The sequence below is a fragment of the Anser cygnoides genome, chromosome 16 (assembly GCF_040182565.1).
Source record: "Anser cygnoides isolate HZ-2024a breed goose chromosome 16, Taihu_goose_T2T_genome, whole genome shotgun sequence".
Lineage (NCBI taxonomy): Eukaryota > Metazoa > Chordata > Aves > Anseriformes > Anatidae > Anser > Anser cygnoides.
This window is the reverse complement of record NC_089888.1, coordinates 10,285,498-10,311,749: the sequence shown is the minus strand read 5'-3', so window position 1 is coordinate 10,311,749 and position 26,252 is coordinate 10,285,498. Positions and strand designations below refer to the sequence as shown.

The 26,252-nt window shown below is 51.9% G+C and overlaps 2 protein-coding genes across 3 annotated transcripts; one reads left to right on the top strand and one right to left on the bottom strand.

Annotated features, from left to right (window-relative positions):
* Positions 1-517: 517 nt before the first annotated feature.
* Positions 518-8,144, top strand: FITM2 (fat storage inducing transmembrane protein 2). 2 transcript variants are annotated; one of them, XM_066978379.1, is made up of 3 exons: positions 518-765; positions 1,784-1,840; positions 2,712-8,144. In XM_066978379.1, exons 1-3 carry the CDS (start codon positions 593-595, stop codon positions 3,352-3,354), a joined length of 873 nt encoding a protein of 290 aa, XP_066834480.1. In that variant the 5' UTR covers positions 518-592; the 3' UTR covers positions 3,355-8,144. The 2 variants fall into 2 exon arrangements, with proteins under 2 accessions (XP_066834480.1, XP_047928480.2); XM_048072523.2 differs by lacking the exon at positions 1,784-1,840 and having other exon boundaries at positions 523-765.
* Positions 8,145-13,129: 4,985 nt separating this feature from the next.
* On the bottom strand, positions 13,130-26,109 carry GDAP1L1 (ganglioside induced differentiation associated protein 1 like 1). Its single transcript, XM_013189446.3, has 6 exons — positions 25,475-26,109; positions 23,039-23,231; positions 20,103-20,276; positions 17,253-17,350; positions 17,052-17,166; positions 13,130-14,527 (listed from the first exon to the last, which is right to left on the bottom strand). The coding sequence occupies exons 1-6, from the start codon at positions 25,652-25,654 to the stop codon at positions 14,184-14,186; spliced, it is 1,104 nt and encodes a 367-aa protein (XP_013044900.1). The 5' UTR covers positions 25,655-26,109; the 3' UTR covers positions 13,130-14,183.
* Between the last annotated feature and the right edge of the window lie 143 nt (positions 26,110-26,252).

Genomic DNA, 26,252 nt, shown 5'->3' with positions numbered 1-26,252 from the left:
TGCTCATGTCACTCAGCTGCACGCCCAGCATGGGAGCTTCTTTAAAGCCAGATGTGACTTTTGGTTAGAAATCAGTGCTTTTTGTCCACCCAATTTATAATGTGTTGGCAGCCCTGCAGAGAGCTTTCTCCCACTGCTAGGATCACTCAGCTCCTTCACCAGACACATCAGCTAGCGCTGCCAAACAGCCCTCAGAGCTTTATGAGGGAACCTCGAGGGGATTAATCCCGGTCCCACCACGGGCTGGCCGCAGCCCTGTCCACGCCTGAGCCGTCTGTCAGGGGCAGGAGCACCCCTAAAGCCCAGGAACCCTCCCACGGGACGAAGCAGGACGGCAGCACCCCGTTCCCCCCGCATAACGAGGCGCCCTGAGGGCAGCGCCACAAGATGGCGGCGGGGCGCGGGGCGCGCATGCCCACAGCGGCCGCGCTCCTTTCTCCCCTCACCGCCACCGCAGGGCCCGGGGCCCGGCGGGCGCCGCCCGGGGGCGCCCGAGAAGGTCGGCGGTGGCCGTGTGGTGGCGGCTGGGCGGAGCCGGGCTCGACTCGTTCCGGAGGCCGTGAGGGAGGCGGCCGGGGGCGGCCGCGGAGCGATGGAGCAGCTGGAGCGGTGCAGCCGCTCGCTGCGAGCCGGGCTGGCGGCCGGGGCCGTCCGCCGCCGGCTGCCCTGGGTGCTGCTCGGCCTCGTCCTCCTCGGGTCCGCCCTGAAGGACGGCGACCTGGTGCCGGAGACGCCCATGCAGAACAAGCGCAACCTGCTCAACGTGTGAGGAGGGCTGGGGGGGACCCTCGGGGGGCGAGGAGCTGAGGGGGGCTGCGGGGTCCCCCGGGCTTGGGCTGGCGGGGCCGCCGGGGGGCTGCCCGGCGTCCTCGGGCGGCTGCTGCTCGTGGTGGGAAGAGGAGGAGGAGGAGGAGGAGGAGGAGGAGGAGGAGGAATCTTCCCCCTTCTTCAGCTCCCAGATAATTTTTCAGATTTTCAGAACTGGCAGCGAATTGATCCAAAAGCAAGCTGAAGTCTTGCAAGCATAAGTCTTTTAGCATCTTTATAAAAGCAGCGTTATTGCTCTTGTTTTCCACTCCCGAGCGTAAGTCTTTTAGCGTGTTTGTAAAAGCAGAGTTATTACTCCTGTTTTCTGCTCCTTAGGCAATGGCTCGGCAGGCTCAGCGTTTCTTGAACGCTTTGAAGGGATTGAGCTGTGCGAGTGCCCATGTGCCCTACCTGCTATAGACCAGAAGATAAAGCTAAATTTTCTATTTTCCCTGGTGACTTGGGGTTTTTTTACTTTATTGATTTGAATTGTTCACTTGGCGACACGCGGTAGAGGAAGTGCTTTCAGCGTGACTGAAGAGAGCAATTGGCAGAACGCTCAGAGAGGGGAATTGATCTTACAGCGAAACCGTACTGCGGTGTCCTGCCCTGCTGAAATAGGGGAGCTTTGTCAGTACTGAAGCGATTTTTTTCCCCGCAGATTACTTGTGTGCTGGTTTGCTGAAAGTAGTCATGTTAGCAGCCTTCTTGCTTTTAAGTGTCTCAGCCAAATGAGAATTTTATTTTCAGCTGTAGTTGCTGCACAGGTGCCCCTTCTGCTGTACCGTGGAGAGCGACGGAGGCGCTCCTTAAAGCCCTGGGCAGTCCCTGACAGTTTTTGTTAGGACCTTAATGAAAACACGGAACTTTGTTCCTGCTTGTTCTTGTCTTAGGTGCTGATGTAGGTGATGATTAAATTATGACTGTGTCTGGCTATTGCTTGGTCACAGACCAGGATTCTGTCTATGCTTTTCAGAGTTGTGGGTAAAGAGAGCCGAAGCAAGCTGCATCGGAAGGTGCTGCTGGGACAAAGGTCAGAGGCCGTGGTCTCCTTAACGTGGTCGTAAATTCGCTTGAACCTGCCCCATTGTAAGATTTGAAAAGGGGACTAGTTATGCAATACTGTCAGGACTAGTTAGGCAATATCTTGTTAAACAGGATAGCAGCACATTGTCAGCTCGTTTTCAAGATTTACAGACATCACAGAAAAAGTTGGCAAGGTAGGGAGTGAGTTTTGAGGCAGAAGGGTTTGTGTATGCTGTAGGACGGCCCTCATCAACTGGAGGGACAGCAAAGGACCAGACGCTACTGTGAGGTTTTGTTACTTCATTTATTTTACAAGATAAAATGGAGGAGGAGTGTTGTGGGCTGATGAGGGAGAAGAGTCAGTCCTTCTCCTGGGTATCTTAGTATGAAGGGGGTGAAGTCGTGAAGGGATTTGAAAGCAAAGATAATCTGAGATGGAGGAAGAGAGGAACACTGAAAGTCAGAGAAAGGGTTACTGTGGTCAGGGTGGCAGGCTGAGAATATCTTTGCAGCTGTTCTTTGAGTAAGGCAAAGTTGAATGGGTTTGTAGGGTAAAGGCAATTGCAATAGCTGAACTGCAAGTCAGCTGGGAGTCTGAATGAGGCTCTAGGTCCAAGGGAATGCTGCCTGGGAAACAGTTGAAGTACCTGTTCGAGAAAGTACTCAGGTTTTGGACCCAAGAGAAATAATGGGGAGAGGGTTAAGATTTTATCTATGCTTTACTTGGAGGGCAGGAATCATGTGCCTAATTTAGACAGCTCTGAACAGTGACCTCTAAAGCTGCTAGTTCAAGCACCACAACATACCCCCAGCTCCCTCGTCTTGGCTTTTATGAAATTTCACACGTGCATATTTCTCTTCTGTCTTCTCTCTGGCAGGTACTTTGTCAAGGTGGCTTGGGCATGGACATTCTGGCTTCTGCTGCCCTTCATTGGAGTTACCACCTACCTATTTGCCAAGAGCAAGTTCCTCTACGGTCCCACGAAGAGCATTTTGACAGCTCTGCGGCGTCTTAGTGCATTGCTGGTGGGCACTGCCATCTGGTACGTCTGCACTGGACTCTTCATGTATATCGAGAATCTCACCGGCATGTGCTCTACCTCGGGTAAACACAATGAGCCTCGCCGGCTGTACGCCACCAAGCAGGAGTGCCACCAGGACAATGGGATCTGGAATGGTTTTGATATCTCAGGGCACTGTTTTCTGCTCTCGTACTGTGCTCTAATGATTGTGGAAGAAATGGCAGTGCTGGAAGGCTTGTCCATAGACCAGAACTCAAAGCTGCGTGTTGTGGTCAACAGCCTTTTTGTTTCCTTGTGTTTTCTCACCATGATCTGGGTATTCATGTTTGTGTGCACTGCCGTATATTTCCATGATTTCAGTCAAAAGCTTCTTGGTGCGCTGATAGGTTTGTCAGCTTGGTATGTAACGTACAGAGTTTGGTACTTGAAACCATTTTCTCCTGGACTACCTCTCACAAATATACCTTTGAGTTCGAAGAAATACAGCTATAGCAGATAAAAGAAGTTTTAAACACTTTGAATTTTGCTTTCAGTACTGGGGTAGTTGAATATAGGAATGGTTACAGTATTTCCACTGTAAGGAACAAGATGATGGGCTGGGGCAGAGAACAATCTTTACTAGCTGATGGCTGGCAGGTGGTAATGAGATTTGTCCTCATGAGAAAAAAAAAAATGGTATTGGAAAAGGTCAGCTGTTGTTTAGGAGTTTCTGGTTGGCATTCTCAGCAAAGGAATAAGAAGTTGGATTTGTTTCTCTTATTGATGAATTGAGGAACAGATCGTCTAAGACTGACAGAGGCCTTTGCTCTTTAGGAGCTTAACTGATCTTAAGTCAATTCTTTTTCTTCCCTCTTGGTTTGTTTTTGTCAAAAATACCAGGGATGATCCAAATCTCATATTCTTTTTAATGCTCTACTTGTATTGCCTTAGGGGAAATCTCTCATAATGATAGTGCTGCTAATTGTTGCAATAGGCTTGGCCAAAAATATTCACTTGTTAAAGCAGCATATAGCTCTGTTGTGAAACTAGAACATCTCATGTTATTAAACGTTAAATACACCAACTTGCCACAAATCCTTGTTAGGTGTATGCACAATCTGCAACAAAGAGAGTGAACCTGACATGTAACGTCTTAAGCAGATTGTGACTTCAAATTTATGCCTGCCTTTGGAAAGGAAACTCTTGAATAACAAGTCTTAACTTTCTCCTTACATGAAGTATCTGTAGTCAAGTTTTGTCATTTTATTCTAGATGCAAAAAGCAAGTCAAATACGAGACTTGGAGGGGTTATTTTTACTTTTTTAATTTTGCAAATTGAGCACCTTACAATAAAGAGTATTGTCTGCTATGTTTCTTCCAGAAGAACAATGAAATTCTGGTGTTACAAACATGTTGGCTTAAGCTGCCATTTTCTGAATATTATGCTTGGAAATGAATGAAACATATCATTTATCCTAAGCTGCAAAGCAGTGTGCTTGAAGCAATATTTATTCTTGCTTATCCGGGTGTATCAATAAGCTACTTAATTTTGATTGCACCTGAAGTTGCGGCCACTTCTGTTGTGGTTGGAAAGCCACTACTGAATAAAACACTACTGTTATATAATGAATAGGTATGATATGGGATGGGTTTACTCATCATATCAATCAAACATTTAGCATAGTTTTTATCTAGAAAAGCTTTTTTTTATTTCATAAAGGCTTATTCAAGTCGCAGTTGCACAAAACTGGTTTGACAGTTGTAAAGATGAACGAGACAGTCCAGAAGGTCTGTAGGCAAGGCTGTAGATGTGTCTGTTGATCTGATAGTGGACGTGATCTGTCTGCACTGTTTGACTCCAAGTTGATTATTTTACTGAATATAGATTATGATGCAATATAGCCGCATCTCGGCACATTTTTTTTTGCCATCTTAACAGCTCCTTTCCAAGTGAGTGGAAGTATTTGCAGTAAATACAATGATGTTAATTCTGCTATTGTGGCCTGCCTCTGAGGAAAGCTGAATTCCCTTGAATTCAGTGGCAAGTGGGAGTTGTGCATCCTCAGAAAGTACAAATCACCTTTCAGAAAGAAGCTCTTCCAGGAGGTTATGTATTTTCTGTCGTTTGCCCTTTTTTTGGCATTAAACTGCATTTAAGCTGACTCTTTGGGAAATTTGGACTGATTAACTCATATTGGGTTTAACTAACAATGTGTTTGAACAATGCAGATCCATTTGCTGACATTCTTTTGATGTAATATAAGCCTGCTCCCAATTGAGTTAAGCTAGTCTGCAAGCAACTTTCATCATGAAAAAAGATTATATACCCAGAAGGTCTTCTGATTAATTTCACTAGATTTAAGTTTCTATTTTAGGTTATCTTTATGTAACTTTGCTACATAGACAAGGCCTAATAACAGGAAATGCTATTTATTTAAACTAACAGGGCTTGCTGAAATTATCTTCAGTGCCACCAATGTTTTGTGCAATCACTACGTGGATGTTTCTGTGCACTTCAGACCAGTGTCATACAGACTGTTATGAAAATAATGTGGCTGCTCTCAAAATTTTATTTAAACAATGAAAGAAAAACACTTAAAGTTTATCAGTGTTTGTGTCTTTGAGGATGTTTCTGGAGTCTGTGAAGATGCTGCTGCTGCTCTTCATATCCCTGAACAATCCAGCCTTCCAGGTTTTTTGTTGTTTTTTTTGTTTGTTTGTTTGTTTTCTGGCTGTTGAGATGTGGATTTATCAGTCACAGTCTGAGCACACAGTATTTGAATGGGGTTATTATGGCACTAATTCTCAAATGTATGGGGTTTAAAAAAAAAAAAGCCTGACAAATGCAAGATTTCTAATGTGTGCATGTTATGCCATGCAGCTCATTATTTAGACACCAACAGTTGCTCGTCATAGCAAAGTGAAAGCCTAATCTGCTGAAATATATGGGAAAGTTCCCATGAACTGTAATACTCCTAAGGAGTTTGAAAGTCTTGGCCTGTGTGTCTTTCTCAGTGCCCAGAGACCACGTGCCAACTGTTAGTTAAGGTTTCCTTGTGCTCCAGGCCTCCTTTTTGTGCCTTTTAACTTTCTTTCAATTAACTGGAAATCAAAGGTGCAGATTTTCTGTTTGCATATTTGCTGTTACCTTTACCTGACTTCCTCCCCCCCCCCGACTTTTATCATTAAAATAACAATGTGGACTCTCTTACAAATTTTCAGCCAAAGAAGAAACAGTGCTGTGAATAACTGGATTTGATTGCTTCTACCAAACTGTCAGATCCTTTCTTTCAACTATCAACAGTTACTGATAATTTGTTTTAAAATTTTGAAAGAAAGTAACATAGTCTAAAGGTAAATGTTCACATTTGATAGTGGATTCCAAAAGAAAAACTATAATCTTGAGAAAGAGTTGGGTTTTGCTTTGTTCGGTTTGGTTGGTTTTTGTTTGGTTGGTTTTGTACTTGCATTGAAGTTAGTTCAGCACAGTATTTCTCTACTTCCACAGAGTTATATTTCCATGTTTGTAGAGTTACATAGGGAATTTTTCTCTGCAGCATCTTACTGGCTTCTTACTTGTTTTAATATAAGTTTGATGTTTTTTTCATTCCACGTGATTAAGTCTAGCTTGTTTTCCGGGCTCTGTATCGCTGCTTTCACAAAAGTAGCATTTAGCCTGACTGATGCAGATGATGCTCGTGGTCTTGGTGCCTTAGAGGTTCTCCTCTGATGGGGCCACTAAAGCAGGGAGTCTAAACTAGAACACAGTGGGAAGTTTCAGTGGGTTAGGATTCATTTCACTCTTCACTTACCTGGGACTCATTCAACTGTTTGCATCGTGGGAGGTGAGATCAGGTGAACAGGTAGGCTTGGGTCTTTTGTAAAATCCATCTGAACAGTTCAGACCACAAACATATTTGAAACTGGGGTTTTGATTCTTCCTCAGTGTCTTTTTCAAAGCAGACTTGTTCTGTAAATCACAGAATGGCTGAGGTTAGAAGGGACCTCTGAAGATCATCTAGTCCAAAATGCTTCACTGGTGCTAAATGGTATTCCTGGTTTGCCCTTTATTTTTGTGTGTGCGCTGAAACTTAGGTCATGGAGCAGCCACAAGAATCGAATCCGGTTTTCTGTTTTGATGCACGGCAATTTGTGACAACGTGAGCAAGACCCAGTTATGTGTGTGGTGCACTTTAACTGAAAAACTCTAGGGGCTGCTGTGATATATTAAATGCCTTGGAAAATCAGCCTTTAGTTCTGAACCCAAATATGCAGCCACTTTTGTTAGTAAAATAATACCCATTTTTCCACTGTAGCTTAAAGCCCATCCCTGCAGCTTCTCTGCCATCAGCCTTTTCCAGCTCTTTGCCTTTGATCAGCCCATATTTATCTCTGCTCACTCAAACCTGTTTCCTAGGATTATGTCTTTTCATAGCTTCATCTCACCTCCTGGGGTGCAGATTAGTAAAAAGCACCCCTTACCTCTGCTAAATGCGTGCTTTCTCCTTTTATGTTGTCTTCCTCTCTTTTAAGTATTTTGTCAAAGCTTAAGACAAAGGTAATTGGTACTAGCAATAAAGGCTGTTGTGGCTCTGAACTCATAATTAACCATTGTTAAAAGGAGTTGGTCAGTCACTGTAATAGTGTTTACCTGGAAAAAAGCACACGCCTAACTTACTGAAGCAGGTGTGTGTCTGATGTGCCTGAACTCCTGGAAGGAAAGAAGGTCACTTGAAAGCGCCACTCGATGTGTTAGTAGTTAGCTTTTTCTTTTTTCTTGGGGAGCAAGCACTGCGTTTTCTGCAGGGTAGTTTTATCCGGGTATTTAGCAGAAAATTACTAATTCATTTGAACGTGAGATGGGGACCTCAGTGCCTTAAGTATACAATGAGAATATAGAGGTGGCTAGTGGGAAAATGAGAAACACAAATGACCGCCAGGATGGAGTGCAATCCCTGAAATTTCAGGCAACTATGTAGTAACATTTAATCTGAAAGATTTTTTTTTAATCTGCCTTCTGGCTGTCACAAAACAGGCAATGCCATGTGCTTTGTAACAATCTGAGCAACGTTTTCTGTAAAGCTTTGGAACTGTAACATGGCACAAAAAATAAGCAGTATGAAGAGCTTTACTAGCTTTTTGGGGGAGTTGAATATTGAGGGAAAGGAGTACTCATAAGAATGCCCTTTCTTGGTCAGGCTTCTCCTGAAGGTGTACCCAGTGGTAGGAGACCTGCAGTTGTGCGGCATGCCTCCCTAGTGGTGTATGGCTGAATAAAGAAAAGCTTGGAATAAAAGTAAATATAAATAATTTTTTTTTCTGTCTCATCTCTGAAGCCTTTTTCCATGTCCAGTCTAGATTCGTTTTGCAGTTTTAGATCATGCATTCCCTCCATCATGCAATTTAATACATTTAATCTGTGGAAAACGATGTCCAAGCAACAAATAGGCATATCCTTGATGTAAACGTCAGCTCTATTCTGAAGCCTCTTCCTGACTCCTGTGATGTTCCACAGAGCAATGGGACCGGGGAGAGCTGCAGCGCCGAGAGGTCGCATGCAACGTGACTGCATCAGTGACAAGCGTAACGGATCGTGACTCAGTGCTGGAGAAAATGCAGCTAAATAGGTTGTGGCTCAAAATAGTTGACTGTGACAGAGAAATCCATGCAGAACTAATTGAGAATATGATGCTATGCCCACAAAGCCTGTTAGGCTTATATCCAAGTGTGTGAACTATACCCAAAGCCAGCAGGATTGTGCTGGTTCTGAATGGCACTGAGGATTTTCAGATGATGGAAACAAGCAACGATTTAAAATCTACTTGGTAGACTCAGTGAGTATCATTCTAGGTCACAGCTTGGCTCAGCACCGTGCACCATTGCTCCAGCTTTGCTGTATCCTGGCGTTACCATTTCAGTCTTTAGGAGAATGGAAGTAGTAAAGGATTGAATATAGGAATGTATTTTTTTTCCCATTCATTGTCATGATTTGAAAGTTGAGAGACAAGTGAAACGATGCCAGGTAATTTTTGTTTGTTCAGTGGGAGAGTTTCTTCTTAGTTCAATTTTACTGTTGTGTGTGTTTGTGGCCAGGAATCCTTTCTGTTGCTCTTCTCTAATGCTTGGCTCAGAGAACATGGGATGGAAAGAAATTGCATTTGGTCAACAAAAATAGAAGTGTTCTAGGAGGCTTGCAGTGGAGTGACATTACCTTGTGATGTAAACAGTACGTGTGAAGCAGCTCTCAACTATAGAAAGTGGTTCTGTGCCAAGAAGTGCCTGCAACATTCAAACACACCCTCAAACCCAGTTACACGCAGTTCTGATTGCAAAGTAGCTTTATTTGGATAACTCCACTGCAGCTAAAAAGGATTTGGGTCACAGGAGAGATGAGGTGCTGTTAGGAAAGGGCTGAGACAGCAGGCAGCGAAAGCAGGGGGATGGACAGCGTTATTCTTCAAGAAACGCTTTCTAGGTTGTCAGTTGGTCTGTGCTGTTAGGTGAGAGCTCTTTAGCAAGACTTCATCATCTTTTATTTTTTTTTTTTTTTGCTGTTCTTTCTCAGAAGGTGGAAATGGGAGGTGCTTTGTCTGCCGGTGCAGTTCCACAGCCCATGGGCTCCTGACAACGAAAATACTCGTGTGTCCCTATGCTGCAGACAGAGGAGTGAAATCAGGAAAATCCAGAAGAGAGAAAAGGGGTAGGATGGTGGAGAGGGGCGAAGAAAAGCGGAGCTGAAAGCAGATCGTTGTACAGAGAAGGACAAGGCAGAAAAAAGCAGCGTGAGCTCCCAAGGAGTGGGTGGAGGTTGACGCTTTGCTCATCGATACGGTTCGATGTTGAAGTCATGTGGAAATAGAAATCTGCTTTGGCAGTGGCAGCTGCCCTCTGCGCGTACGGCCGTGGCCTGCAGCACGCGGCTCTCTGCAGTCTGCAGCCTCCGCTCCTGCTGCCTGCCTGCGCCGCAGTGATAGACAGCTGTGTGCTGACACAGCGATTGTTCGCCTGCATTATTTAGGGCCTGCGTGGAACACTTTGTTTCGCTGAGGCATTTAAAGCAGGCTGTTTCCTCTCCGTTTAATCTCGCAGAGGAAAGCGCGTAAAATGGAAAATAAAAGGTAATGGTAGTAAGTGTCACCTGGGCACATTAGGAAGTCAGCGTGACGGGGAGAAAAGGAAACTTGTTTGTCATGAATGTGCTTTATCTGAGAATAAAAGTTCCTGTGGGTTTTGCTCCTGCTTAAAACCTTAAATTCAGTATTAGGGGTCTCAGACAAAACCTTCTCTGTGAACAGTGAGGCCATGCTTTAGGAAATCCTTTAGGGGTATGGATAGGAATATTGCGGAACCAGCTTGGGTGGATTTGGCTTTGATCTTGATGTGAATGTCACAAAACCCGGTATTGTCACGAGCTCTAAGGTTTTCTGTTTGCCATTCTCGGATGGGAAAGTCCCTTATTTATTTCACAGCAGAAATGAAGAAATGAAGTTTTCCCCTTGCTTGAAGGAGCACCTCTTACACCATCCCCTTCTTCTCATTAGCTAGAACACGGAAACTGCAGCTGTGTGGTAAGGATATTTTTCCATCCAGAAGCACAGCAAGACTCAGCAATTAATTTCTTAGAGGACCACAAGACTGTCATTAGGTAGTCTTAGCCCTTGATCTTGATTTCTTTGGCAACCTGTGACAGACAGGCTTAGGTTGTGTGCTCTGTCCTATGTCCTCTGCCAAGCTTTGTTTCCAAGGCCTTTATTCTGCATGGAGAGATCTTCCCCATGCCTTGACAAGAAGAGAAGGCTGCAAACTGCGGTCACAGGACTGACACGTACATTTTGGTTTTCATAGTTGAGCCTTTTGAGCAAAACCCGTAGGAGTAAAAAGACTTCAGAAACTGTAGGGTTATAAATCTGATCCCTGGGAGCCTCTTGAACAGGAGGCTTGGGAGGGAGGAGGAGGTTGTGTGGTACCCACAGCTCGCTCAGTGTCATGAGGCTCCATATCAGAGGTGTTCAGAAGGGCTCAGACTTGCCAAGTAGACGCTGATCTCCCCTCTTTCAATAACAAGTCCAGCATTTCAGCATGCTTAAAGGTTTTTAAGGTCCTTAAGTGCCTAAAGGCATGGCTGCTCCTAAAAAACAGAAATTTCGATGGCTAAAAATTTGCTTGGTTAAGTGCGCGTAAGGTGAAGCTGTCCCTCAGTGCTGGACTGGGACTTGGCGAGTGGGAGGGAAGAAGAAGAAGGACCCTAAACGGGGTTGGGTTAGGTACTCGAGTGTGCGGTACAGGATGGTACAGCACAAGCCGTTCCCTCTGTTGTCTTGTGCAGCTGAGCCAGTGCTTCAGGGCTAGCAGTTTGCTACAGAATTGGTCAGCAGTAAACTGTGAGGTATCCCAGGGCAGGCGTTTGTTCCAAACAGCATCTCTGAGTGCCTCACCTTCCAGCCTTACCCCTTGGGAGCTGCTGTTACCCCACACCTTGCTGAGAGCAAAGCATGGAGTCCTGGAGCGAGAGAACAGATGGTTGCTCACGTTTTCACATTTCTGTGTACAGAAAGTACCTTGGGCAGGGAACGTCAGGCCAGAGCCTGGCTTACGGTGCTGTAGGATGCGACTCTCTGTTTTTAAATGGAACTAGAGGAGAAAAACTGATGAGGCTTAGATCAACTGGAGCGAAAGCAACTTTTTATTATGATAGCCTGTAATCACAACAGGGCTGCTTCATAGTAAGTCTCTAATCTGGATCGATTGGGGTGGTGACATTCATCTCATGGTTCACTTCAACATCAATCCAGCCCCTGCCTGTCACAGTAATTGTCTCTTATCGCTCTTGGAGATTGCTTTTCCCTGGAGCAAACTCCTGTTATTTTTCATTACCAAGGTCGGGAAACAAGGCTCAGCAACAGGGAGTGGCACTGTCTTCACCGATTTTTATTTTTCTTTTATTTGGTTCAAAACAAAGGCTTGTCAGTAAGTAGTACTAGCCAGCCTGCTACCCTATACAACACTCGTCACTACAGCATCTGTGGCATTCCATCAAAGCATGAGACAACATAACAGACAGCTGTCACAGTTTGGTCTGAGCTGACCTGTGCCTTGTTCTGGCTGTTGGCTCTGCCTGACATTCCTTACAATAGCTGCATTATAACAGCGTGCTCCAAAACAAAACAAGCACCTAGTTTCACCAGTGGTTAGAGTTCTGATTTGTGATTCTAATTTATTCTTTATTTCCTTTAAAAGGGAGGGGAGAGGCAGCAAGATAACAAACAGCAGTCTTGCTAAGAAACTTTCTTCTGCCTCATTCTCAGGCTGAAAGCCTGGGAACTATGGGAGTATTTGCTCTTGTCCTCTCTGGGTTTCATGGCTTTGTTCCTCCATTACTATTCCCTTCCATATCTGGTGAATATATTTCACTGGCTCTTAGCACCAGGGAATTCCTTTGTAGAACAGCTGACAAAGGTAGAAGGATGAAATCACGGTAAAGAAGTAACAACTTTGGGGGAATTTAGTGTCACGGACGTGATGAACTAGGGGTCATCGTGTATGTTCTTACACCTTTCAGATTCAACAGAAGGGGTGACCTCAGGGGACCCCCTTGCTTCCCTCTTCAAAGAGAAGCAGAACAGCTATTTCTCCAGAAGTCATTAATGCCATGAAGCAAATAGGTAACTCTATTTGGGAGGACATCTGAACAGCCTTAGCTGCAGGTGCCTGCTGTGCATGCACAGGTGGTGGATTTGGGTTCTCGCACACCGAGAGTTTGACCTTAATCACTGGGAGGTAACAGGGGTAACTGCTATTGCAGCTGCACAGGTTGTATTCCAGAGGTATGCCACCAGCCCATACTCATTGCAAACACCGCATACATTAGCGCATTTTACATTTGTCTAATCCCTGTGTGCTCAACCCTTGTAACTCCTGCTCAGTATTCGCACTTCCATGGCTGCCAGGTTGTACTGAGAACCAAAGCTCCTGGGAAATCCTGCAGCTTTCCAAGCCATAAAGATCATTTTTGAGTTGGAGGCAATGAAACTCTCATTGCTTCAGCCACAGTTGGCATACGTTCCCAAGCCGAGAGGGGCAGCGTGGCTCGGCAGGGATCACCAGAGCACTCTGCAAACCAGCCAGTGGAGGTCCTAGCAGGCTGAGCGCCTACAGAAATGTGCGCTTTGGAAGAGGAATATGCATTGTTTCCATGCGAGTTTTATACCAGTACAGCTCAAAAGAAAAAGCACAAACCACCTGCACATGCCTCTGCACATGGGCATGCTTTGAAATTAGACTAGGAGTTTGTTGAACACATTTAGGAATGGGAAGCAGTTACTCCTCCCATACGGTTTATTGAGGATCTCAGTTTCAAAGCACGAGTAGCAGTGAGGCCCGTTATTCTTTCCAACATGCAAAAGGCACAAGAAAGTCATAAACGTGATTCTGTGCAAAGTGTCTCTAAGAAAACACACAGCGAGGAAATGACAGAAAAGAGCCCCCAATGGAAGAGAAGGCCAAAGTTTCTTCAGAAAAGTCCTGACAGTTCGGAAAACGGTAGTACTTTTTCAGAGTCCAGGTATGCTCGGGCGGTGAGAGATGCTTTGCAAATCCACGAAAGAAAACTCAAGACAGAGTCAAAAGGCTAAAACAATAATTCCCTTTGTGTGCCAAAATTCAGGGTGGAAGTCAAAACGATTTATCTCAGCAGGAAAGTGTGGCAGTTAAAGACAGACATGAAATTCTTTTCTAAAAAAAAGCCCACCAAAACCAGACATAGAAAGTGGATAGATGCTAAGAGTAGCTCAATAAAAAATATTCTTTTTAAGGAAAATAATTTAAAAAATGGGAAATTGAAGAATGCAAATCCATCTTGACCGTGACCAGCTACTGCACCCTGCTCCCAGGAAAGCCTCCGAGCACGACAGAATGGCTTCTAGAAGAAAAAAGTCCCCGCTAGTTACACATGTGAAATGTGGCCGGTGAACACTTCGGAAACAGACATCGAGGACCGAGTATCCGAGTCCCGTGGTTCAACCTGGGAAACTTCTCAGGGTTCCTGTCTCTCCCAGTGGAGCTGGCCTGCACCGGCGGCACTTCCCGGTGGGCACGGGGAGCCCGGTGACCCCCTGAGCCTCTCGCTGGCGTTGAATACTTAACCCTAAAAAAGGCATTTACAAGTTGATGCTTTTGTTGTTGTTGTTGTCTTATTTCCTTGCAGTATACTTTTCTACTTCTAGACTATGGAATGTTACATTAAACAATATAATTAGTCATACCTTGCTTCAAATTTCATTACAGTTACTGAGGCTTCATCATAATTTCACACAGCACAGAGACACCAAACTAAACACCAAGCAGCCAGCATTAGATGTATTTTTTCTTTAAGTACCAATAAGCAAAATATCCCATTCCCCCCAGCGATCCCATCAGGAAGGAGGCTCCGAAGAAGGAGGGAGGTTTCCGCTTGACCAGCCGGAAGGCGTTGGGTACCACTGCTGAGAGGAGCGTGGTGTGTATGTCTCCCAAGACTTTCCTGAAGGCAAAGCGTTTCTGTATCCTGTCGAAGAAGGACTGTAGGTTAGGTCTGCTGCCGTCTTCCCAGTATTTCTTAGAGAGTCCCAGAAACTTGAGGCGATGCAGGGTAGCTCCTAACAAGACGTCGGCCAAAGTGAAGACGCAGCCGCAGAGCCAAAGCTCACACTTCTGCCCTGGAGAAAGAAGTGACAGAGGTAGGATGAGAATAGATCCTTGGGTGGGCACTTAGAGGCTTGGTCAAAGCTCCATGGAAGGAATAGGATTTGGATTAGACTCCCAATGCTTTTTCTCAGCTCTCTGATGTCCCCAAAGACCAAACCCTATCTATTGGGCTGATCATTTATATATATATTATATATATATGATCATTTATATATATATTTATCATTTATAACCCGTATGAAGATACGAATCACTCTCTGTGAAATGGCTTTTTGTGGTGCAGCGAGCCCTTCTGCTGTGTTAGTGCTCGGGGAGCGTTTGTCCTTGGCTGCCGCTGGGCGTTGGGAGCTGTTTGAGGGGTGGCATGGTAACACGTCCTATTTTAGGGATGTGAGAAATCCTTGGGAATCAAAACCATTTGCTGGCCCAGCCTGGCTGCACTCCCTGCGTGCTGTTACAGAGGTCCTGCCTCTGTCCCCCCCTCCAGCTCTGGGCCCCTGCTCGGGGCCACCAAAATTTGTGCCGAGAGCTGGGTTTTGTGGGGAGGCAGAGCTGGGTGTGAGGGCTGGCCGGGAGGGAAGATACCACAGTGCTGATGGCCCCCTGAAAACGGTGACCCTGGAAATAACCTCATGTGGGATATGTCCAGGAATAAAACAGGCTGGAAGAAGCTGGCTGGGGTCAGGGTAGTGTTAAAGACACCCCTAGTGCCCTTTTGGGCACACCCCAAAACTCTGGGGTGTGCTGGGGAGGGGAGGCTGGGAGCTGCCTGTGCTGGCAATGGGGAGAGGCGTCTGTGCTCTGCTCCCACATCAAAACTCCTAGTTTGCATCAAATCCTTAATTGTGAGGCTTTTCCGCTGCTCTGTGTGAGGCTCTGCCCTACAGGTGGGGTGGAAAGCCTGCGTGATGCCCCTTTGAAATTGGGGGAAGGTGGGAGAGGCCCCCACTGCATCCTGCGTGGGCCCTGCTGAAGCTGGGCTGGCTGCGGGGCCAGGCCAGGGGAATTACTGGTAATTAGCAGGCCTCGTTTGTACCCGCTTGGCAGCCTGCCTAATCCTGCCAGAGGCACAGCCCGAGTGGACAGATTGCCTGTGCCTAATTAGTCAGTAAATATTTTTGGTGGCTAATAAAGCGTGGGGGTGCTGCAGCTGGAGCCTGCCGGGTGCTGCTGGGCCCCAAGGACGCTGTGAGGTGAGGGGTTGGTGCTGGGGCCTGCCTTGCTCCTCAGCACCCCTGAGGTGTGCTGGGGGTTTGCGGGCAAAAGCAGCTCCTGGCACCTCCGAGGGCAGGTAATGAGGTGAATTCAGCTGGCCTCTCCTCTTGGATCTGCTAACGAGGGGCTTCGTTGGACGCAATTAGGCCAACATGCCTCGGAGCTTCCAGCATGTCCCCAGCCAGGGCCTCAAAGTCCCCTCAGTGCCACCCCGTGTGACGCACGGCTCCCCAAGTGGGGGCAGCTGTGGGGTCACCCCTTCATTAGCACGTCTGGGCTGCATCCCTGGCACCTCCATGTGTCCTGGGGATGGGGTCAGGAGCCCTGCTCAAGTAGCACTGGGGGGAACATGGAGGTGGCAGCAGGACAAGCGATGCCCAGCTGTGCCAGGGCATCGGGGGCTGGGGGGGAGCTCTCAGCAGTGCTGTTTGATGTTGGGGCTGGCTGGAGTGGCTCCATCCCACCTGCTGCTGTCTTACGTGGGCTCTGTGCAGCTCACACCTCTCCAGGACCCCTCAAGGGCCCCCAGGTTTCCCTGCCCTCATGCAGCAGGTCAGAAGCGGCAGTGCTGGGAGCTGGGCACTCTGTGCCCTGCGTGTGCCATGGGTGCACACCAGCACCCAGGGGCTGAGGACTATGTCCCTGCTCCTGGGCTTTCAGCAGCCTGTGCTCCTCATGGCACAACAGCCGGGACCGGCCTGGTCTTTCCAGAGTTGGGCAACCACCGCTGAGTCACAGCAGGGCCCGCAGAGCCACGGCCTGCGGAGTCACAGCGCTGGCCCACTCTGACTTGTCGCTGCTGGCGGTTCAGGTGGCTGAGCCCTGGTTGTTCAGCCAGCGCATCCTTTCCCTCCTGCCGCTGAGCTTTGGGCTGGTTTCTCAGACTCGCCATGATGACAGCACCCCTGGGGATAGAGGGAGCCAGGAGGGCGAGAGGACTTGGTGGTGGCATACGTCTGTGTGGTGACACACAGTGGCACAGGTACCAAATTCCTCCTGCGCTGATGGAGGTGATGGGGGGCAAAGCAGAGGAGTGAGGGACCAGCAGGGTTAGTGTCTGGTTGGTGGGTCGCTGGTGGCCCTTTGCTGGGGACGTGCCACACCACGCTGCAGTGGCCTTGGAGCTCCTGCAAAGCAGATGTGAGGACAGAGGAGCTGCCTGTCCCCTGCAGCAAGCAAGGCGTGTGGACTCCCGGAGCAGCCCCTGCCCCATCCATACAATCTACATGGAGCTCAGGGTGGGCTTTCACTGGGTGTGAAGCCATCAGCCCTCCCAAAATCACGCCTGGGCTGAAAACCACCCCATGCAGGCAGCCCTACCTTGGTACTCCAGCTTCCTCTTCTCCAGCTCGGCCTCGATCTGGTCCAGCACCATTCCCAGCTCGCCGAGGATTTTCTTCAAGTAGTTCACGTTGTCGTGCTCCAGGATCTTGGCCTGGGTGAAGAGCCGTGGTGAGGGTGGGAGACGGATGGCCGGCCAGCCATGCGTCCCTGCAGCCCCACCACCTCTGAGCAGCTTACCATGAGCTTCTTCTGCTTGGAGAGGTATGGCTCCGTCAGCGGCGGCTCCTCCTCGTGGTCCAGCTTCATCAGCTCCGTGCTGGCGTTAGCCAAGTGTCCTGGAGGGAGACACAAAGAGGGGCTGCGGGCGTGTTTCCTCCCCGCCGAGAGGTGCTGGCTTTGTTTGGTGGGGTAGGGACGAGCTGGGGCAGACAGGAGCTGAGGCCTTTGGAGATTTCCCTGGTGAGCTGCAGCCTCACAGATTTTTACAGCAAGAAAGTGGTGTGTTTGGTGAGCTCAGCAGGCTGAAGGTGCAGTTTTGGAGTTATCCTGTCCTGCAGGTGAGCCTGGGAGGCAGCTGAGCTCCCTTCAAAGAGCTCAATTAAGGGGGATTTGCAAGCACAATCCAGCTGTTTCGTTTGAAAAAAAAAAAAAAAGAGAGACTTTTTGATGCATTAAATGGCTTTGAAGTGCTGTTCCTCTGCTAAAAATGAAAAAAGAAAGGACCAGCACGAAGGCTCCCTCTGGGGCCACTTTCCCTGGCTCTGCTGGGAGCAGGGTGGTTCAGCCCCTTTGCTGGGAGTGTTGCATGGGGCAAAACCATGAAGAAAACTGGTGCCTGCCCCAAAGGCCTGGCAGAGAGGCATCCAAAAACAGTGGAGAGGAGTCAGATTTAAGCAGCATAGCTGATGTTCGGTTCAGCCTGGCTCAGTCTGCCAGCCCTTTCCCAACAGCGAAGCTCTGTGCCAGATGGAGCAAAATTCAGACCTCAGTTCCCCCGCAGGTCCCAGGCTGCTGCTGGGGTCTGGGCTGGCAGCAGGGATCAGGTTCTGCTTTGTCGCAAGAGCTGGCAATTGCCTAATGCCAGCAGATGTGTTCACACCAGCCTGAAACCACGCGGACTTTGCCTGTTGCAAGAGCTCCTTGCACAGAGCGGCCTCTTCTCCTCTGTGCAATGCGCAGGCAGAGGGATTTGGTAGGAAAAGACACAGGGAGGGGAGGAGGTGATAAAACTCCACTAATGGGGTTTCCCAGTTCTGCTTTGCACCTTCTGCCATTGCCAGCCCAAGGTTTGCCCCTGCCCGGAGCGGAGGCTCTGGGGAGCCAAGCTGGCTGTTTTATTTTTTTGTTAGCATGGGTCTGACCTCCAAGGCTGCCGTCACCACAGGTGTCCCTGCCCCAGCAGAGGGGTCCCTAGGCTCAGCTCTGTGCATCCCCCAGCCCAGGTACAGCGCTGCCGTCCTGAGCTGTGCCTCACCCCGCTGCCACAATGGAGCAGGAGAGGGACTGAAAGGAGGGCACGAGGCTGTGCCTGGGCTGGCAGCAGAGCAGCGGCTGTGCTGCCTGATTTACAGCCCCCATGGCTTGCATCAGGTGTGACTGCTGCCTTTGCAAGTCATCCCGGAGCTGCTGGGATGATTTCCCAAGGGAAAACTCGGCATTTCACTGCCACAGTGAATTTGCATCCCGGCAGCATCACCCGCTCCTGCCCTGCGCCCCCGCTGCCCACCCAGCAAGGCCGAGCACTGCCCTCCTCAGTGCACCTCTGGCGCTGCTGCCGTAGGCAGGGGGTGGCAGCGCCGTCACCACCCTCCCCATCTTCCAGTTCCTGCCACGTCCTTCCCAGCAGATCGAGCCTCTGGGCTGGGATCTCCTGGGCAGCCGCCCCATGTCTGTGTGTGTGCAGAGCAGCATGGAGAGGTACGGGGCTGAGCGTGTTTTAACTGCTAAAGCTGCCTTTGGAATTGCATAGCCCCATCTCCAGCCAGTGCTGCCAGGAGGGGTACTGCGGGGGATGCCAGCAGCAGGCTATTTGCTGCCCCGGAATGGGGAAATTCCCCATTTTCCCCCAGGAGACTGTAGCAGCCACAGGGAAAGATGCCTTTTGTTCCCCCAGGGGTGCTCTCCAAGCCCCCCAGCCGTCTTTCCTTGGCTGGTAACTCACAGACAGCCCGAATATCACCCTGCTTTAGTTCCCCTGCCCCTCTTGGGAGAGCCAGGCACTTCCCCAGCACCGTTGGGCTGCCAAGCCATCGCCTGGGGCCGTCAAGGGCAGCGCCACGGGGAGGAAGGGCACCCCCAGCACCAGGGCACCTGAACTGCCCAGCCATCGCACAGCCCCTCCTTTGTGACGGTTTGGGAAAAACGCCACCAGCCAGGAGCTCTGGAAGGCGAGACATTTTGAAACATTTTGGCAGGCCCTGGGCAGCGCGGTGAGTCAGGCGGGGAGCGTGAAGCAATGCAGCAGCACGCTCTGGGGAGGGGACCGGGCTCTGCACGACGCCTTTATCCGAGGCATGAGTTCAGCCTGGTGTTCAGGTCCCTCTTGTGGGAGGTAAAACGTGACTTTGTTACGGGAGCTGCCTGGGGCTGGAGCGTGCCGGAGGGCGGAGGTGCGGGGCAGGACGGTGCCATCCAGACAAAGTCACTTTTCTGGAGAGGGACTCTTCAGGAGCGAGCCCTGCTGCTGAGTTATATTAAGCATCGTCAATGTTTCATGAGTGCTTGGAGGCTGTGTGCTGTCTGGTGCCAATTCATCCACCCTCTGCAATTCAACCTCGCTGTGTTCCCCCACCCGTCCCCTTGGAGTTACCGGAGGGAAGAGGGGGAGCAGGAAGGGAGCACCCCAAAAAGAGCTGCACGACTGCGCGCTGAGTGTGGTGATGGCACCGCTGGGGAGGGAGGCAGCTGGGCAGCCGGTGCCCTGGGGGAACCCTCGGGAGAGGGCAGGTGGGGGGCACCCCAGGGCCAGGAAGCCACCCCAGGGCACCCGCAGCTCCCCAGCAGCTTTGCTCTGCCATTTTCCCTGCCTTGCCTGAAGGAAGGGCCACGGTGCCGTCCCGCCGGCTCCCTGCCCCAGAGGAGACTTACTGCGGATCTCAGCGGTCGCGTACTTTGGGATCATGGAGTCGGTGGTGAGCTCGGGGTGCAGGATGCAGCCGTGCGTGTAGGCGTCCATGGGCAGCGAGTCCAGCAGCTCCCGGTACTGCAGCACCCGCGAGTGCAGCGGGGTCCCGGGCTCGGGGATCAGCTGGGGGACGTTGTCTGAAAGGGGCAAACGGGAAAGGTGTTAGCAGTGCGGGGCTGGGGGGGTCGGGCACTCAGCAGGGGCCCGTTAGCCCGCACTGGAGCGCTGTGTGCACTCCTCTGGTTTCACAGCTCCCAGCAGGGGAACGAAACATTCCCCGTCTGCAGAAAGGAGCTCAGACCTGCGGGTCCGAGGCTGGGTCTCCTCGGTTATGCGCCCTACACCAGTGCAATGAGGTACCTCGTTTTTTTGAGCTTGCTTGAAAATCCCGTTCAATATGGGTTAATGAGGGTGACAGAGCAAGGAGCCAAGCACCTCTCCCCTCAACTCTCATCCAGTGCCGAAACCAAATGAGCATCCCTCGTCCCGGCAGCTGTGCTCATCCTCGGCTTGCTGTGCTTTATTCACTTTCACTGCGTGGCAGTTTGTGTCGTGCTCCTTTATTTCATTTACAGCTCAAAATGCGCAGCAGATGACACCAGAAGGAGGGAACCATTCCTGTTGTCTCCTCCAAGAATATCAGGCCCGTTTCTTTACGGGATCGTAAAAGTTTATGGCTTTTGCAGATAGCTAATAGGGAGTGAGTAGATTTACTGCTGGGACTCAGCAGGCCGGGCTGTCCGTGTGCTGCCTGCCTGCCTGCGGGGCTGAGCGAAGGGTGCAGCAGCAGACGGACTTCTGCAGATGTGGCCAACATTGCTCCCTAATTAAGGACCCAGAATAATGATTCTGGAACTGCTGGTGGTGGGAGCAAGGCAGCGGCACAGGTTGGCCCAGCAGGGACAGACAGCAGAAGTTTTGGCAGCCTGGGTATTGCAAACCTTCCGACACCTCTGATGGGGGAGCTGGGTGGAGGGTTGGATGCAGACCCCCCCGGCGCACAGCAAGGGGAGGTAACGGCAAGAGCAGAGGCACCTGATGCCCCCCCCAGCTCTCTTTGAAGCAAGCACACGTTGCTGCCTGCGCTCCAGCTCTACAACTTGGGACTTTCCACCTGAGAAATGCACCCGGCTGAATGAAACGGTGACAACCAACCTACGGCCTGCGTGCTCCCTCCTCGTGGTGCACGGCCAGCGCCCGACGGGCTGGTGCCAGGGCTGGAAACCAGCGTGCCCAGCACCACGGCCCCGTCCAGCAGCTGGAGGGAGCGACCACAATGAAATAGGAGCTGCTGGCTGCCAGCCCCCGTCCTGCACCATCCTTTTGGGGGGACGGCGTTTGTTCTGCCTCTGCACACCGCAGCCAGTCTGGGCGGTGTGGGTGCTGTGGCCTGTGGCCAGCAGCCGATGGTCCATACAAAGGTGGCCCAGAAAAAGGAAAAATGTTGCTTATCGCGCTGCCCTTTAATGGTAGCTCAGCATAACTAGCAGAAAACACTTCCAGTCCTGGAAACAAAGCTCTGTGACTGCTCCTTCTACTACAGGCATTCCCAAGCCCTGTGCATTGCTGCGAGGTGGGCGATGCCTCCACAGACCACCGCAGTGCCACCCTGGTGGTGCTTTTCGTGGTAGATGTTGGGTGGGCCATGGCTCCAGAGCAGGTGGTGCAGAAGGAGGTGATGGCCCTGGGCCATCCTTCCTCTCCCCAGGTGCTCCCCACATCACGCTTCTCAGCGGAGAGGTAAGAAAATTCGCCTGGCTGGAAGAGCTCAAGGGCAGGAGTTTCCCCGGAGCAGCGGGGAGGGAACACCGCGTTCCTCCATGGCAGCAAAGCACAAGTGACGGCAGAAAGATTTTTGTTGCCAACTCCTGAAGAAAAATACTTGCCGTGTTTTGGAGGGTGAAGGAAGAGGCAGGAGCAGTCTCCCTAGTACCTGTGCTGGCTCTCAGCTGCTGCTGCGGGGGGATATTGCTGCTTGTCCCCCCCAAAAAAGAGCACAACGTCCCCTGGCAGAGCCACAAATCCCCACTGCGCTCAGAGCAGTTCCCTGCCACCGGCGTTAGCCGATGTCCCTCCCCTGCGGGGACAGCGTGCTGCCAGCATATGCCTCATCACCTGCTCCTCGCAGCGCCTGGGTGACGGCACCGAGCGGTGCGGGGACTGCGGCCCCACGGGGCGATGAACCTCGGGGCCCCCAGGGTGTGGGGCTGCCCCCTCCTGGGAGCTGCTGCTGGCGAGGGCTCCCCCGTGGGATTTGGGGTGTCCGTCCGTCTGTCCCCACGGCGGGGAAGCGCCCTGCCTGTGCTGAGCACCATGGCGGCGAGGCCGGGAGAGGACAGCAGCTGAGGCTGGCAAGGCGCGCTTGCTGGGGGAGCTATTTTGAGATGGTTTTGATGTCTCTGTCGCAAGGGTGATGGATGCTGGGGCGAGCGTCGTGATGCCGCAGCCAAAGCTCCCTGCTCGGCTTTGAAGTCCCCCCGGCCGAGCGTCCCAGCCTGGGGAAATGAGGGTGAAGGGACTCGAGGCGCTGCTTGCCGTACAGCACCGCTCAGCATCCCGGGGTCAGCCGGGCACTGCCTGCAGCCCTGCCCCAGGGGGACACAAGGGCTCCCCCTTCCCAGTCCCCTCCTCTGGATCCGTGTCACATCACCTCATGGTCCCTAGCACTGCTCCCTTTGTTTGACCTCACTAGAGCCATTTTCCCCGCACCCTGTGAGACCTCAAGGATATTTTTCATAGGAAAACGTGAAAGCGTTGGGAGGGCTGGTTGGTCACTGCTCTTTTTGGGGACAGCTGAAACTTCGCAGGGAGAAACGGCTGCATCCAGCCAACAGCATCTCACTCAGCCCTAAATTTCCACTGCGATGCAGCTTGGCCACGCGGCTCTGCCCCCCCTTACCTCCCGTGAAGTTCTTCTCCATGTAGTCGATGATCTGGTTGTAGTCGCTGATGATGTTGTCCCTGTGGATGATGACGGGCACCTCCTCCCCCAGGTTGAGCCGCATGAACCAGGGCTCCTTGTGCTCCAGCAGGGGCATGCTGACGTCCCGCTCCTCGCAGGGCAGCCCCTTCTCCGCGATGACCAGCCGCACCTGCAGCGGGGGACGGGGGGGAAACGGGCCCGAGCTGGCCCCAAAAGTGCTCCGAGGCCACGGGGCGCGCATGGCCCCGCGGGTCCCTCGCCCACCGGCACAGCACCGGGCTGTCACGCGTGCACCTCGCTCCCTCTGCGAGGGGTGGGATCCTGGGGGCTGGAAGCTCGGCCCTCGGCCTCAGGTGGAGTCGGGCAGAGGCGGCGCTTCCCCAGCTGGGGGGGATCTGTGATGGGGCTGTGGATCCCAGCTGGGCAGAGCACCGGCACGCACCCAGAGAGGAAGAAGAGGAGGAAGAGGCGGCAGTGGCTGCAGCAGTGCTACACCTTGTGCCTAGGGGATGCTTCAGCCCGCCTGGAGGAAACCCGGATGGAAATTCAGGTATGCCCTGCTCTCGGGGTCAGGCTCTGGCTTTGCTGGGCGCATTTTGGAAAAAGGCTCTGCTTTGTGGAGGGTTTCAGGCAGTTGTTGTATTCCAGGAAGCCCTGGGAGCAAGGAGAGCCCTGCCGTGTGTTTTCTCCTCCTCCCTGCTGGAGCCCTGCCCTGCCTTTTGGCCTCTTGGCCGTTCCCTCTGCTGCAGCCCCACAGGAACATTGCCCACCCCCTGCACCCCTTTGTGCCCCCTGTGCCATGGCATTTGGTCTCCCTGCTCTCTGCTCCTCTCCTGCTTTCCTGCAAGGCAGCCTCTGAGGCAGCCCTGGCCCATTGTACAGACGGGAACGCTGAGCCCAGCTGGGGCAGGGAGCCGGGGGCAGGGCTGGGTGTAGGAATCGGGTCCCTGCTGGGCCCTGGGGTGCTGTGCACAGCTCAGCATCCTCTTCTGAGAGCCTGGCTGCTCTTTTCTGTGCTCGGGGTGTTGTTGAATGTGCACTCAAGATCTCAATTTGAGCTGACCATTGTTGAACCAAGTATGTCAGACAGGCCAAAACACCCTGCAGGGATGTCAGAGAGCCATGTTTCACAGAACTGCTGAATGAAGGCAAATCGCTTGTTTTCCTCCAACCAGCAGCAGCAGCTAAAAATACATCTTAACAAATAAAAGCATTTCTATGAGCACTTCAAAGTTCCTGGGGAATTAGCCATTAATTATTTATGGGGCTGACAAATTAATTTTTTTTTTCCTTTAAAGTCAGGCAAGGAAAAGCCCGCTTCCCTCAATAGGAAATTGCTCCCAGCGTTTTCCTCCCACCCGAGGGACAAACCCCGGCTGGGGCCACCCCAGGTGCCCCCTTGGGCTCCTGCTGTTGCCCCATTCCCTTTTGCCATCGGGGCCTGAGAGCAGGGCCGGCAGAGACCAGGCAGGGGCAGCGCAGGTGCGAGGGCCCCTGGGGACATCTGTGCCCCAAGGAGGGGTCCCAGCTGCTGGAGGCTGTGTCAGCAACAACAAAAAAATAAATAAAAGACCCCCACTGCCTGCTGCAGCCCAGAGAGCATCCCCTTGCCGGTGCGGATCTGGATCAGCACGGTGGGGCCGAGCGTGTGCGGCTGCCCTGCTGCATCGGGCGCCTACGGGCCCGTGGTGCGCACGAGCAGATGGGGATGTCCACACTGTGGTGCTCGAGTGGGTCCCGTGGGTGCTCCTCAGGGCCCCATGGGTGCCCCCCAGGCCCCCCGAATAGCTCGCTGCCCTTCTGGTATCAATGGCACGGGAATGACAGAGGGGCCAGCAGGAGGTCAGGTTTGTTACGCCGCTGCCGCGCTGCAAAAAGAGCGTTTGCCACCACCCAGAAAATGGGATTTCTGGCTGTCTGCCCCCCCGGTGCCTTGCACAGAGCCAGGGTGCTTCAGGACAGGCACTTCCAGGCTGCTGCCGCAGTGCCAGGGCAAAGCGTTCCTGGCACAGGGCCGTGTCCCGGGGTCGCTCCCTGCTCCGGGAGGCGCGGGGGTCCCGCGGCCCCCCAGCTGCAGGGTGGTCCTGGGCTCAGCCTTTGTCTGCACGCCTCGCCACACGAGAGAGGGGCCGGGAGCGAGTACAAAGCAGAGGCGTCTCCCGCTGCAAAGCCTGGTCTCAGAGCCAAAGCAGGATTTGGCTGACCCCCCCCCCCCACATCCCCTCCCCAGGGAGATGCTGTTGAAACGCAGAAATGCGGGTACAAAAGAGCTGACCGGGCACACGCCGCTCCCCTTGCCAGCCTGGGGAATAGCTGCTGGCTCTCCCCCGAGCCGAGCCCTCCTCCCGAGGCAAGGGTAAGCCCTGGATGCTGGAGGTGATTCTTCCCCGAGAACCCGGCCGAGCGCTTTACCTTTTGGGAGCTGAAGGACTGGGTCCAGTGGTACAAAACCAGCCTGTCCTGGGCTTTGAGAGCGGGATCTGTCGGATCCTGATTTTCCTCCCCCTCCTTGCCTTTCCCCGCGTCGTTCTCCAGAGCCGAGATGGGCCACCAGCTGCAGTTGGTGGGAGTGACATTATTGGGAGTCGCCATGACAGCCTGCGAGCGGAGGGGGACGATGGAGGAGCCGCGCTAGCCCAGCATCACATGGGCTCCCGCGAGCAGCATCACTCCCGGGGCAGCTCCATCTCCCTGCGCCCCGGCGGGCACGGCGTGGGCACGGCGTTGGTGCGGGCGGACGCGCAGCCCCGCGGCTCCTGGCCGCGCTCCCCGGGGAGCGGGCACACTCGCAGCATCGCTGCGAGAGGCGAGGCGGCGCCGGGGGCTCCCGCTGCACGCCTGCTGGCTCAGCAATCCGCGGCGGCTCCGAGCCTCGATGTTTTCCAGCAGGGGTTAAAGGGTTTTCGCTGTCGTAGGTACGGCTGATGGGTGATAAATGGCTACAGCTGCGGATGCCGGCTTTAAAATGTCCAGCGGGCGTCTCGCCTGCCGTACAGCCTTGAATGAAAAGCAGCAGCAATGGCTCTTTATGGATTTTTCAGTGATTTTTTTGGAGAGCACAGGTCAATTCCTGCCTAACGGGTGTTGTTAGGGGCCATTTCACAATCAGCAAGCTGGGGCGAAACCGCACGGCAGCGGGGTTTGTGCACTCGGGAAGCCGCGGGGTCCCTGTGGCTGTTGCCCTCTGTGC